General features: G+C 34.6%; 1 protein-coding gene across 1 annotated transcript; it reads right to left on the reverse strand.

The window, feature by feature from the left end:
• Window positions 1-1527: 1527 nt before the first annotated feature.
• LOC145006589 (homeobox-leucine zipper protein HAT14-like) lies at window positions 1528-3666 on the reverse strand. The gene is made up of 5 exons (XM_078965667.1): window positions 3248-3666; window positions 2845-3161; window positions 2670-2749; window positions 2289-2583; window positions 1528-1826 (listed from the first exon to the last, which is right to left on the reverse strand). The coding sequence occupies exons 1-4, from the start codon at window positions 3600-3602 to the stop codon at window positions 2313-2315; spliced, it is 1023 nt and encodes a 340-aa protein (XP_078821793.1). The 5' UTR covers window positions 3603-3666; the 3' UTR covers window positions 1528-1826; window positions 2289-2312.
• Window positions 3667-15846: the final 12180 nt, after the last annotated feature.

The following is a 15846-nucleotide window of genomic DNA, read 5'->3' on the forward strand; positions in this document are numbered from 1 at the left end:
CTAGGCGCTTTTAATGCGCTAGGCTCCCAAGCGATGACCTAAAGCGCTTCAAGTAATGATGTGATACGATTACCTTAGTCGGTTGCATTTTCCGCATTTTCTGCTTTAAACCCTTTTGTGCTTCAGTGTTTAATGGTGCTTAGGGTAATTAATAAAAAATGGGTTTTAATTAAGTTAAGTGGGCCAATAAGTTTATATAATTAAAAAAAGATGAAAAAGAAGAATCAATCTTCTCAAATGCGGTAAACACAATTACGCAAAACAGATCAAATCGTATCATCGCTCCAACTCATCTTCTCCAAGTAATCTGAAATCGACTATGCTAATGTTTTCTACTTCCATTCAGTTATACTGATCTACATATCTTTTCTCTTCTCAAGTCTGAAAGTATAAACTTTTGTTACTTAGTTTGAAGTATGAACTTTTGTCATATTATTTATATGTTTTTTTGTTAAGTTGTTAATTGTTAACTTGTGTTACTTAACTGTTAAGTCATACACATAATTAATAAGTTTTTTTGTTATCATGCGTAATAGTTTAGATGTTTTCTAGTTATAACTTATTAGGGGGTGTTTGGTTTATCTTTTGAGGTGTCAAAAGTTCTTTTTGGAAAATATAAAATGCAAAAGATGTTTGGTAAAACGGTTTTAAAAGCTACTTTTTGACTTTTTTATATAAGGAAAAGTGACTTTTTAGAAAGAGTAAATTACACGAATGGTCCCTATGGTTTAGGGTAATTTTTGCGTTTGGTCAATAACTTATTTTTTTAACTCGGAAGATCTTTATTGTTTGTTTTTGTTACGCGTTTGGTCCTTATCTTACCTAAAAAGATTATTTTTCCCTTGATTTTTTAATTTATTTAAATAAACACACCCCTAATTCCACCCTCTCACCTTACCTCACCTACCCCATCATTTTTTTCTCTTTAAATAATAGTCTTTTTAGATAAGATAGGGACCAAACGCATAACAAAATTAAACAGTAAGGACCAAACGCGTAACAAAAATAAACCATAGGGACCTTCCGAGTTAAAAAAATAAGTTAGTGACCAAGCACGCAAATTACCGCAAACCATAGGGACCATTCGTGTAATTTACTCGTTTAGAAAAGTCATAAAATGTTGTTTTTTTTGTAAATTTTAGCTCTAAAAAAGATAAGCCAAACGCCCCTAGTACTTAGGATTTAATTCCATACTATTATGATTTTTTGAGATTTTTAAGTATTTATAAGTATTTCCATATTTTTTTATATATTTTTCAATTTGGAGTGCATCGTGTGTTCTAGGCGAGCGCTTTCACTTAGCGCATCAGTCCCAAAAAACTTTAGCGCTTTACGTTTTTTAAAACTACACACACACACACACATATATATATATATATATATATATATATATATATATATATATATATTTTATATTTCAAACTTGTAATTTGTAATTTTTATTTAATGTTAACTATAGTTTTTAACTTTTAATTAATGCTAATTAATTATTTAAAAAATAATAACTAAAATAAAGGACAAATGATGTGCAATTCATTAAACCATATAAATTTTATATTGTATAGAGTTTAATACCATAACATTATATAATAAATAAAATGATATTGTATCAATCTATTGCATTGAAGATAACCTTAGTATACAAAGTGAACCTCCTATGTGTGGTTGACCTCCGTACATTCATGGGGTTCTTTTGGCAATACCCATTACAAAAGGGTTTGTCGCGGGTTAGTTGGCTAGATTGGTGTTGTGCTTCCCTTTATCATGTAGGTTACCTTTTTGTTTTCCCACTGCTAGTCGATGTTTTCATCTTGTTTAGTGCTTGTCTGTTCAACAAAAATAGGAAAACATATAGAATATATGATCTTGTAAGTAATTTTGAAAATGGAAAATCTATAATATTTATAAACGAAATTCAAAGCATCCATAATATGAGTTTTCATAATATTTTTTAATAAAATATCTTTTGAAAATTGAAAAGGCTACGATTTTTTTTTTTTTTTTGTTTTCTTTTTCAAATTAAAGCTTTTTTAAGTAGTTTTTTTTAGATAGAATCTCACTTTTGGCTATAATTCATTAAATAGTTTGTTTATTAAAAACCTTTCATGATCTTTTTTAATAATTGTATGGGTATCATAACTAAAAAACATATACAAACTCATAAAAAACAAATTGAAAAAGCTATTCTATTATGTAAGATAGAAGGACCTTTTTAATAATTGATGATCATTTATATGAATCATGGGATTTTCTCCTACATAAAGATAATATATTCCGACTACTCTCACCTTCATTCCACAAACTGATTCAGGCTAGTGACTGCAGTCGTCTGACAGTGGGGTGTTGAGGAACTTAGTACTTGGAGGAGCTGGGGTGATGGTGTATGTGGTCGCAGCCACAAGCTCACAAGAAGAACACATGGCGAGGGTGGTAGGTGGCAGTTGCAGATTGAACGGATTTGAAATGGTCTTTAACGCCCTCAATTCTTTAAGTTCTTTGTGTAATCTTCTGTTTTCTCGCGTTAATGTCTCACAACAGTTTTTTAAGTATTCATAATCCATTTCTGTTTGCTTCAGTTTCGTCCTACAGGAAATCATTCAGATATACTATATCAACCATCAATAAGGACGCCGTTTTACAATTCTTTTAAAGTGAGAAAACATCGATACCTTGCTCTTCTGTTTTGAAACCAGACTTCGACTTGTCGTGGGCTGAGATTAAGTTGTATTGCTAGATCAAGCTTCTGTCTCTGAAAGTAAGAAATTTCTGTTGCTAGTCCGTTGGATTTAATACAAGACTGCGATTCATTGAAGTTATTAAAGATGGCAGTGGTTGTTTGCTTACATGATTTAGAATAGAATGGTCTTTAAAGCTTTCTTCCAAATATGCAGATTGTTGTTTCGTAAGTCTCAATTTTTTTCTGTAAATCCCATTATGATCTTCATCGCTAGCTCTAGAAGGGCCTCTCTGCATCTCCACCACGTCGTTTATCAGTTCCAAGCTCTTGTTTTTCAAGACGTTTGCAGTTCTACTAGAACTGTAAAAATCCAGCCGGAGAGATGACGTTGCCTCTTCTGTCCCCATGGTTGCCGGTGGGGTACTCTTGACATCAAATCCTGTAGCGGCAAGGAGATTCTCGGATGAACCCCCATGGGAATTCCCTGCAATATTATAAAAGTACACGATTATTTATCTTTAAAGGCTATGAAATTTCTGACTATGTGTGGGTAGCTATGTGAGAGATAACCATTATCAGAAGACCATGGTAATGATGGAGCATGACGATCAGGAAGAAGATCAAGCTGAAGAGGAGGATTCAATTGCAAGGCTTTTTCTCTACCATCAATTATTGCTTTGATTCTTGGGCTTTCTTTCAAACCCTCTTGATCTTCGAAAGTAGTTTGATCGTCTTTTTTGTTGCTATCATCGTTAGCTCGTGTTTTATTAGTTCCATAGATTGCGTTGATCGTTAAAGCCATGCAGAATCCTACACTACAATTGTCGGCGGCGGAAGGGAAAGTAGGGGCTGCAACTGGGATTTTGGTAGTAATCGCATGAAACTTTTTACATGACTTGTCACCTAAGCTTAAGCCTAGCTCCATATATTATCTGAAAGATAACGAAAATACTATCCACCAGATAGAAGGGATGGGTGGGGGTGGTTTGAGGTCGGTGTAATGAATATTGCAGAAACGGTATTTATAGACTTAATCTACAGTTTGTTTGCTTTTTCGTAAACAAAACGTTTCACTATAAAGTAACAATATTTGGATTTCCTAATCTATTAATCACTCCTCTCCTAAATTGTAGATGCATAATTTTAAAGTTTTATTGAAAAAAAAAATACCGTTTTAATTAGCCTACAAACTATTCTTCTGTTTTAATAGTCAAAAGGCTATTAAAAAAGATTAAACTTTTAATACCATAACTCTTAATAGCAACTAGGAAATGGCCCATGGCCCATGCTTTGCATGGGTTGGGAGTTTTTTTTTTTTTTTTTTTTTTTTTTTTTTTTTTTTTAAGTTATGTGACCAAATTAAAAAATCTTAGAGATTCCAGTTCCAAAACCTCACGGATTTAATATTTCAAAATAATAATAATAATAATAATAATAATAATAATGTAAAGATGTGCCTTTTGTTAAAAAAAATTATAATATACTTATTGAATCAATGTCTAGTCAACATCTAATGATAACCTATTATTAATTACGGAGTCAAAATCAAAAAATATTAATTGAACTAAATAACAATTAAACATTTAATCGAGTCAAATACAACAAAATCAGAAAAATTATTTTAATCATTTTAATTCTTTTAATCATTTTGTTTTACTCAACTATGATACTGAGAATATATATATATATATATATATATATATATATATATATATATATATATATATATATATATATATATATATATATATATATATATATATATATATATATATATATATATGCGCGTAGGGAGGGCAGAGTGGATATATATATATATATATATATATATATATATATATATATATATATATATATATATATATATATATATATATATATATATATCCCAAATTTTTTGGGGCTATTTTTTTTTATTGTTATGTATGTATATATAATTATTTAAAAAACTTATATATATATATATATATATATATATATATATATATATATATATATATATATATTACAAACAACAATATTATAACTAAAACAAATAACTAATTAACTAAAATTACCATAGAAAAAAGTGTAGTAAATTTATAAAGGAACCTTCTAATTAGTTCTTTTGGAAAAATCTTGGTAGCTTCTTTTTTGGGAAAATGACTTAAGAGGGTAACTACCTCTTATCCGGATTAACATATTGGCAACTTTTTATTTCGTGTACATAAGAAAACAACTAACTTGTTTTAACTGTTTAAATTACACCAATATTACCGGTTAATACATATTTTAACCGGTAACTCAAAAGGAAAATGACTTGGGAGGGTAACTACCTCTTATCCGTGTTCACATATTGACAACTTCTTCTTTTTTGTACATAAGAAACCAACTAACTTGTTTAAACTGTGTAACATCCCAAAAATTATGACAAAAATTTTTGTTTTTAATTTAATACTAAAACCATAATTGTCAAACCATTAACTTAATACCTCGGCATCGGACCCCGCCCGGCATCAGGCCTCGCCTGTCATCGATCCCCGCTCGGTATACAGATCTGTCTCTCTTAGGCCCCATATCTGTGACATCCCCATTTTCACGGCTAGAAAAGACCGATTTTTGTTTATGCTTTATAAGATCAGAGTTCTTCTTTTAATAAAAATGTTGCGGAATTTGTTCCCAGAAAAACATGATAAATACGTTATTAAAACATTTTCGGAGAAACGTATTTTATTCATTTCAAAACGTTTGGGATGTCATCGTTAATACAGAAACATAAGCATAAACAGAACTTACATTTATTTACACTAGTGATCTACATCTCTTTAAATCTCTCAGTGTAAAGTGACTTCGTATCAACACCTGTGATATAAATAAACTGAGTGGGTCAGGTTGGGAAACCTGGTGAGTACATAGGGTTTTCAACCCACAATAATATAATTATTATTTCCAAACAATCAAACAATCAACCCAATTACCCATCCCCATTATCTGTTTTATTATTAAGGATCTACCCTAAGAATCAACTATTCCTCGTTCATACATTCCTAAGGATCATCTTAAGGAATCGGCACGAAGTCCATCGTCACCGGGGTTTAGGCACTAAGTCTGCATAGTCGCCATGGTTTTGGCACCAAATCTGCATGATCGCCAGAGTCTAGGTATCAAGTCTGCATGATCACCAAGGTTTAGAGTACACCGGATGAACACATCGTTTACAACATCTACAGGTTGCGAGCCTGTTAGTGATCCACTGGACTATCTAGGATAGTCCGTGGTTGTCATCCATACTCTGCTGAATGACGGGGACATCATTTGGGAAAAGGCTTCTCACATCGTACACCTCTCACCCACACCACATAGTCTATATCACCTCTCAACTCATCATCCAACTCATATTTCATCTATTATATCTACCCATGTTTTACCCCAACATTTTCGTAGATATAAAATACATATATACTTTAAATCATTTAAAACATGTATAAAATCTTTCATCAGCATGGACAACAAGTATTCAAACAATATGTACACATATCACGTAATTTATAATAAAATACTTTACATCTATGTGTAAGATGAAAGGGACCATGCACTCACCTGATAGGTGGTGACTCAACACTCGGACAGCGCTTCGATACTCTCAAAACAACTTTTCTTCGATAAAACCTAGTATCAACACCACTAGGGTTTAGTCTCCCGATATACGCGACAAATTAATAGTATAGCTATAATTATTATTATATAAGCGTTAAATAACACTCAATATAACTCATAATAATAGCCCAAACAATTATTTTAAGGTCCTAATAATGTTACTATAATTAATTAGAAGCTATATTAAAACTAGCGTAGGCGTAGCTCACTTACAGCGGGTTTTTCGCAAAACCGGGCTTCGCTGGAGCAGCGTTTCCCAAGCCGAAAGGCTCTTTTCTCGGAGCCTTCGGGCGCTCCGGAGCTTCCGCCTCGTGCTACGGAGTTACCCTAGGCTTTAGGGGGTTAGGGAGGCTTAGAGAGAGAGTTTAGAGAGAGAAAGAAGGGTTTGAAGGTGTGAGAATGAATGGAACCCGACACCTCTATTTATAGGGGAGAAATCTGATGGACTCACCGAGTCTGAGTCATGACTCGCCGAGTTGGTGCATGTGGCAACCTTCTGGTGGTGCCACGTGTCCAATTCTGGTGGTGCCACGTCACCCCCTATCGCGTATCAGCCTTCAAACTTAGAAAAATCATAACTTTCGCATACGAGCTCCGTTTTCGACGTTCTTTATATCCACGTGTAGGTAAAATCAAGATCTACAACTTTCGTTTAGAATCCGTCGGCTAATTCTCGACCGATCTCAAATTTAACAGTAGGAGGCGTTTAGACTGTTAAATGACCGCGAAGATATCATAACTCCTTCATACAGACTCCGTTTTCATCTATCATTTTACCGTTGAGTTCCTATTAATGAGACCTTCAACTCTCATTTAGGTCGTGTAAGCCAAAAACCGCTCGAACTAAAATTCGAGTTTCGGGCTGTACACTGCTAAGTCGAATCTTAGAAAAATCATAACTTCCTCATACGAAGTCAGATTTGGGCGTTCTTTTTATCGACACTCTTAGTTTAACATATTATATGACTTTCGTTTAGATTGCTAAGGATAAATCTCGCTCTATCATAAATTCACTATTTACGCTTCCCGGTGCCGTGCCGGTTGCCATAACTTCTTCGTTATAACTCGGATTTCGGCGTTCTTTATATGTACAGAAACCTTGTGATATATTCCAAAACTTGGTTAAGATTATTTATTCTAAATAATCTTTTTTCGAAAAGTCATTTTCGACCCCTATTGCCTCTAAATTGACTAGCCCGGATCTACGGGCGTTACAATTATCTCCCCCTTAGGATGATTACGTCCCGGAATCATCTACGAAACAGGGCTCACATGATGACTCCATTTGTTATCTATTCATCCTAAGTCATAACTTCGATGTTTCTTCGAACGTGTATCTAACTCTTAGACCTTGACTACAGGCGGTGCTCGATCTTGCATACGCTCTCTATCTCACGTTAGACTCCAAATTATGACCTACAAGTCACAATTTCGATCCTCACTGGATACAAACTTAAGATAAGTTCTTTTATTAATACAATGGACCGATGTGTCATATTCTAATGACCTCTCATCGTATGTTGCAATGCTCAGACTCAGGTCTCTTAGAGTCAAATTCCATAACAGTCTATACCTTCCTTCATGTTCTAGTCACATCTAAAATGGTAGCATCTCTAGCAACCATCTTCTTTTAACAACGAGCTCGATACTTCTATTGATCTCTTTGATTTCAATCGTTTGGTTTAAGTCGGACGCTACATCAAACCTGGTTCTCTGAACCACGTAACATACTCATCGTAGTCGGACTCAATTCGATATGACCACTAGGGTCGGAATATCAACAATCGTCTTAGTCATTACCAAAACAATGGTAACAACACACTTGAATAAATCGAAATCAATTACTAGTTTCTTGGTAACCTTGTGACTTTCCCTGATCCAAGCGTGAGTCCTGTGCTTCCGGTAGTATATGCATCTACTACCTTTCACACCTACTCATACTCGTCCCAACTATTGTCTCGCAGTTTTCCCAAGTTATTATCACAAAAAAAATTTAACACATAAAAATGTGTCCAAACAATCACAAAAATTTCCCTAGACTCTACTAGGACTTCTTCTATGCGTATCTTCAATCATCAATTCTGCTTCAGCTCAGTGGAAATACCATACGATGGGTCAACTTCATGAATTACGCCAATCATTCCATCATCCTGCCAATCGAAGGTGTACTTCGGACGTACTGTACTCCTCTAAACGTACAGCATGACATATTCTAAAGGCAAGATACCACTCTTATGATATCTTCCGATAGGTGTCATTCACTATCGTAAGCCTTTTCATTTCCTCCACTTACTCAATTCTCTATGAGTCCTTATCATGACATTCTATTCTCCAAAGCAAGCGTTTGGTGTATCGAGACGAGAGTATAGATAGAGGAAGAATTAGACGCGTATTCCTCCTTATCACTCCAAAAAGTTACATGCCAGTTCTAATATCGTAATTAAACGTTTAGAAACCTGAGCACATAAAATTTCCAGATCCGGTCGGCAACAGACCATAGATCTGATCATATAATGCATATCATAAATCATTTAGCACATAAAAGCATGTTAGGAATTTTCCCTAAATAAGCTAGTGCTTGTGTCTATTCAGGTGTATTACCTAAATTTTATTAAACACACTCCTCACAATCATTGCTTAGCATTCTAAGTTTAAGTCTAGAAATAAATCCATATTCCTAGTTCGCTTAAACTAATGCTCTGATACCAACTGTGACATCCCCATTTTCACGGCCAGAAAAGACCGATTTTTGTTTATGCTTTATAAGATCAGAGTTCTTCTTTTAATAAAAATGTTGCGGAATTTGTTCCCAGAAAAACATGATAAATACGTTATTAAAACATTTTCGGAGAAACGTATTTTATTCATTTCAAAACGTTTGGGATGTCATCGTTAATACATAAACATAAGCATAAACAGAACTTACATTTATTTACACTAGTGATCTACATCTCTTTAAATCTCTTAGTGTAAAGTGACTTCGTATCAACACCTGTGATATAAATAAACTGAGTGGGTCAGGTTGGGAAACCTGGTGAGTACATAGGGTTTTCAACCCACAATAATATAATTATTATTTCGAAACAATCAAACAATCAACCCAATTACCCATCCCCATTATCTGTTTTATTATTAAGGATCTACCCTAAGAATCAACTATTCCTCGTTCATATGTTCCTAAGGATCATCCTAAGGAATCGGCACGAAGTCCATCGTCACCGGGGTTTAGGCACTAAGTCTGCATAGTCGCCAGAATTTATACAATAGGCACTAAGTCTGCATAGTCGCCATGGTTTTGGCACCGAGTCTGCATGATCGCCAGAGTCTAGGTATCAAGTCTGCATGATCACCAAGGTTTAGAGTACACCGGGTGAACACATCGTTCACAACACCTACAAGTTACGAGCCTGCTAGTGATCCACTGGACTATCTAGGATAGTCCGTGGTTGTCATCCATACTCTGCTGAATGACGGGGACATCATTTGGGAAAAGGCTTCTCACATCGTACACCTCTCACCCACACTTCATAGTCTATATCACCTCTCAACTCATCATCCAACTCATATTTCATCTATTATATCTACCCATGTTTTACCCCAACATTTTCGTAGATATAAAATACATATATACTTTAAATCATTTAAAACATGTATAAAATCTTTCATCAGCATAGACAACAAGTATTCAAACAATATGCACACATAGCACGTAATTTATAATAAAATACTTTACATCTATGTGTAAGATGAAAGAGACCATGCACTCACCTGATAGGTGGTGACTCAACACTCGGACAGCGCTTCGATACTCTCAAAACAACTTTTCTTCGATAAAACCTAGTATCAACACCACTAGGGTTTAGTCTGCCGATATCCACGACAAATTAATAGTATAGCTATTATTATTATTATATAAGCGTTAAATAACACTCAATATAACTCATAATAATAGCCCAAACAATTATTTTAAGGTCCTAATAATGTTACTATAATTAATTAGAAGCTATATTAAAACTAGCGTAGGCGTAGCTCACTTACAGCGGGTTTTTCGCAAAACCGGGCTTCGCTGGAGCAGCGTTTCCCGAGCCGAAAGGCTCTTTTCTCGGAGCTTTCGGGCGCTCCGGAGCTTCCGCCTCGTGCTAGGGAGTTACCCTAGGCTTTAGGGGGTTAGGGAGGCTTAGAGAGAGAGTTTAGAGAGAGAAAGAAGGGTTTGAAGGTATGAGAATGAATGGAACCCGACACCTCTATTTATAGGGGAGAAATCTGATGGACTCACCGAGTCTGAGTCATGACTCGTCGAGTTGGTGCATGTGGCAACCTTCTGGTGGTGCCACGTGTCCAATTCTGGTGGTGCCACGTCACCCCCTATCGCGTATTAGCCTTCAAACTTAGAAAAGTCATAACTTTCGCATACGAGCTCCGTTTTCAACGTTCTTTATATCCACGCATAGGTAAAATCAAGATCTACAACTTTCCTTTAGACTCCGTTGGCTAATTCTCGACCGATATGAAATTTAACAGTAAGAGGCGTTTAGACTGTTAAATGACCGCGAAGATATCATAACTCCTTCATACGGACTCCGTTTTCATCTGTCTTTTTACTGTTGAGTTCTTATTAATGAGACCTTCAACTCTCATTTAGGTCGTGTAAGCCAAAAACCGCTCGAACTAAAATTCGAGTTTCGGGCTGTACACTGCTAAGTTGAATCTTAGAAAAATCATAACTTCCTCATACGAAGTCAGATTTGGGCGTTCTTTTTATCGACGCTCTTAGTTTAACATATTATACGACTTTCGTTTAGATTTCTAAGGATAAATCTCGCTCTATCATAAATTCACTATTTACGCTTCCCGGTGCCGTGCCGGTTTTGCCGTAAAACTTCGACGGGCCATAACTTCTTCGTTATAACTCGGATTTCGGCGTTCTTTATATGTACGGAAACCTTGTGACATATTCCACAACTTGGTTAAGATTATTTATTCTAAATAATCTTTTTTCGAAAAGTCATTTTCGACCCTTATTGCCTCTAAATTGACTAGCCCGGATCTACGGGCGTTACAATATCTCTTCGGGCCCCACCCACTAAACACATACAATCATATAACATGCTAACACATAAAGAAAAATACTCTACTGTATCCCTCTCCTAAGAAACATACTCTGCTAATAATGAGATACATAACCTTGTCCGTACTCAGCTAGTGATGAGATACGAGACCTCCCTCACACTCACCTTCCTACCAGGCACATACAAGTATCACATAGAAAACAAGTATAATCTAACATGCAAACATTCCTCAGGCACCCGCTTGACATCGGACCTAGGTCCGAAATCACATACTAGCATATATGCCTAGGGCTAACCACCGGGTCTTCCTACTCATAAACTACATGGGCTGGCATTGTAGCTGAGTCTCCTCACAATGTGAATGGGTCTATGTTCCTGGTAGGGAGGTGAGTGTGGGTGAGGTCTCGTATCTCATCACTAGTTGAGTATGGATGAGGTTTCGTATCTCATTATTAGCAGAGTATGTTTCTTTATGTGTTAGCATGTTATATGATTGTATGTGTTTAGCGGGTAGGGCCCGGAGACAGGCGGGGCTTAAGAGAGACAGATTTGTATACTGAGCGGGGCTCGATGCCAGGCAGGGCCTGATGCCGGGCGGGGCACGATGCCGAAGTATTAAACTAATGGTTTTACAATTATGGTTTTAGTATTAAATTAAAAACGAAATTTTTGGTCATGATTTTTGGGATTTTACATAGTTAAAACAAATTAGTTGCTTTCTTATGTTCAAAAAAGAAGAAGTTGCCAATATGTGAACACGGATAAGAGGTAGTTACCCGTCTAAGTCATTTTCCCTTTGAGTTACTAGTTAAAACAGATATTAGTCGGTAATATTTGTGTAATTTAAATAGTTAAAGCAAGTTAGTTGTTTTATTACGTACAAAAAAGAAGAAGTTGTCAATATGTGAACACGGATAAGAGGTAGTTACCATTCTAAGTCATTTTCCCCTTCTTTTTTTAACAAAGGAGAGATAAATTCATAAATCAATCAAAATAAAATAATGCATGCACAAGAGCAAGCCCTTATGTTGACAGATTTTGAATGATAATATTTTCCAGATTAGCATTACTCAATTGTTCTTTGACCTTTAGACCGGATTATAGAGCATTAATGGATTATAACATCCAAAATAGTGACAGATAGTTTATTCTCTAAAAGAAATAATGGGATATTAATTCAATTATAAGTTGCATGTTTAACATCTCCTATATTATTCTTCATCTTAATCACATAGAGTAATGAAAAAGGGGAGTCGAGTACCAGCAATCGGAAAGAGACTATGAAACAAACTCGAAATGTGATTCAAACACAATCGAAATTAGATGATATATAGTGACCGACAATTGGAACGAGGCATATAATCACATTGAATTAATCAGACAGTATGTAAAAATATAATGTCCAAACTCTTAAATAGGACACCTCATGATTCTTCAGAGATAAAAAAGTGTGTCTGTGTGATTGAACAAAGTGTTGGGAATGTGCAAAACATTTGTACTCGCATATAAATAGTTGTGTGCGCATGCTTATCCTTTTTATCTGGTACTAACAAGTAAATCATCTTATTTATCCTCACGAGGATAAGGTGTTACTTTGAATATTTATCAACAATTATATGCTGTGATTGTTGTTATTTTGTTACAATATAAATTAAAACATGGTTGCATATGAAGATAAAATTTCTATCTATAAAGTCATTAGTAAATAACTCCATTTTAATTCATTTCAAGACATTAAGGTGTTGTTTGTTTTTCTAAGTCTGTAGATCACCTCTACAACCCTATGGAGCAGAAAAGATGGATAAAACGGCTGCAAACTGTAATTATAAACGTGTTTGTTTTTGTTAACATCTGCAGGCTGCTGCAGACATTAAAAAATTAAAATAAAATGATTTACTAAACCAAAAATAGTTTTTAAATACATAAAATTTAATAATTGTAGTCTTAAAACATTGAAATAAAATTCATACAACTAAATTAGTCTTACAATAACATTTTGCAATAAAGTTCATACAACCAAACTTTATAATTCCCACTCCATATTTTGCATCAATTTCTTGGCCATTTCATCCAGTAATTTGGTCATATATTCACGATCCACTGCAGTACTATGTGTTGGAATCTCATCTTCATCATCATCAATGACTGCATTATTATTCCGAACCGAGACATTTGGTTCATCATATTGTGCAAAATACTCATCACATAGTCCCTCTCTTCTTATAAAATTATGAAGCGCGAAACATTCAAGTGTAATGTTTCGTTGTGTAACCAACGAGAATGGTGTTATCCTCTTCAGTATAGGGAATCATGCTTTCAAGACATCAAAAGCATGCTCAATGACGTTCCGAAGTTTTGTGTGTATATGGTTAAATTTTTCTTTATTCATCAGTGCACGTTTTCAACGGAAATCTCTAATCCAATACCTCACATTATGGTATGGTGCCATAAAACTTCAAATATTTGCATATGCGGCATCACAAAGATAATATTTATCTATAAAAATGAAAAATAAATAAATAAATAAATAAAAATCATTTCTTTTTTCAAACTAAGATAAAACTATTTAAATAATCGTAAACTTAGCTGATGGTGGTAACGAGAATGGTGCATGTGGATTTGCTAATGCTTCTGATAATATTCTATAATCGTGTGTTATCCTTTCCCAACCAGCCACAACAAATGTAAACATCATGTTGAAGTCACATATTGTCAATATGTTTTGGTAACAATCGTTTTTCCATACTTCTATATAAATCCCGTTTGTTTGCAAGGGCAACAACATGTATCAAAGTGTCATCAAGTGCACCAACTGCTCCGTTGAACACCCATCGTAGCCTCCTATTATGCCCCAGAATGTTTGGATTCGGATTAAAAGAAGTTGGTACAATAATGTGATGTGAGAAAAACAACATTTTATCCAACACTTCATGAAAAAACTTATGAATTGTTTGCTTTGAGTGTTGAAATCTCTGCTTGATAATCACATAACGTTGGTTATGACCGATCATCATAAAAAACATAGCTATCTTCTCCTTAATTGATACATTTTTGTTATTATTTAACGCGTACTTTACTCTAAAATGAGCACATAGTCGGACAAATGATCCGCGGGACATGTGTAGTACTTCAACACATTGTAGAGGATTACGGTGAAGTAACTCTAACATACATTCATGTCTCGTCATTTCCGAATCATTGTCTTGCACTCGTTTGACACCCCTCTTCCAAAAGTAGCAGGCGTATAAGTATATTACAATTATGAGAAGTATCTTTTTTTGTCATGATCCATTAGGAACGTATTTATCAACAAAAGTACCAAATAACATATAATAAAACTCAGCAACCAACTAACATAAGATACAAGTGTTGGATTAGTGTCTAAGTCCATAACTATTTTGGTATGTACTTGACCCGATGGTGCATGGTCCTTTTGGGTTGCCTTCACCAAAGCAACTTGATAGGATGAATTATGTAGAGAAAGGATTAAATATGATTTATTAATATATTATGAGAATAATATATTAAAGGAGAAATCATATTGTTTAATTAATATTAGTTAAGAATTAATAAGAATTAAGTTTGTGGCTAAAAGACATTAATTAAACTTAAGGGACTTGAACTGTTAATTGTATAATAGTTGAATATTGAGGTAATGGACTCCATATTAAAGGGGGTGGATGAATTCTATGGGGAAACCCATTAGAAATCGTCCAAAGGCCTTTAAGTAAGAGGTTCATGGGTTGCTTAGGGCTTAAGCATCCAAATTAGGGTTTCCTTATTAGATAACCCTAATAGCCTCACTATTTAAGGACACCTTGGGCACCAAAACGTGGGCAACTGAATCCTTAGGGTTTCTACACGTTTTTTAGTGTATCCTTCTCTTCTCTTCTTCATCCTCTTGCTCTTGGTGTTTGTGAACCATTAGAGGAGTGACATTTGTGACTCTAAGCTTTCTAAAGTCAATACAAGAAGGATTTGAGATTGTTATTGCTACATAACAATCAAGGTATGATCTAAACCCTAATTTATATGTTATATTGATTATCATATGCTAGATCTAGGGTTTATAGTCTTGGATGAATTACATGTACAATAGAGAAACCTAGATCCAAGCATTAGGATTTGTATGAGCACATAGGATGTTCTTATGACCAAAACCCATCAACAAGTACCAAATAACATAACACAAAATAAAACTCATGTAACATCGTGATTTTTACTCTTTAAAAAAAACAAATTTTAACAATCCTTTTAAAATGAAAAATACAACGAAAGACTTTATTTTTTTCCAACCATTATGAAAACCACACGTTACCATTTTCATAAACAAACATTCAACCGTTTAATTATTGCAAAAAAGGGGTTAAAAGGAAAATAAAAACCAAACATATGCTCAAGTGGCATCTTCATTAACACAGCTACCCAAAAGGAACCCAACCTCACCAAGCCATGTTCCTAAGC

This window comes from Lactuca saligna, chromosome 7 (genome assembly GCF_052625555.1).
Source record: "Lactuca saligna cultivar CGN05327 chromosome 7, ASM5262555v1, whole genome shotgun sequence".
NCBI classification, from domain to species: Eukaryota; Viridiplantae; Streptophyta; class Magnoliopsida; order Asterales; family Asteraceae; genus Lactuca; species Lactuca saligna.

Bases quoted from the DNA above. Each gene is read 5' to 3' on its own strand.
- LOC145006589 (XM_078965667.1), bottom strand. From the start codon at position 3,602: ATGGAGCTAGGCTTAAGCTTAGGTGACAAGTCATGTAAAAAGTTTCAT. The intron at 3,162-3,247 runs GTTATCTCTCAC...ATAATATTGCAG, and splicing joins ACCATGGTCTTCTGATAATG to GGAATTCCCATGGGGGTTCA. The intron at 2,584-2,669 runs GTATCGATGTTT...GATTTCCTGTAG, and splicing joins TTTCAAAACAGAAGAGCAAG to GACGAAACTGAAGCAAACAG.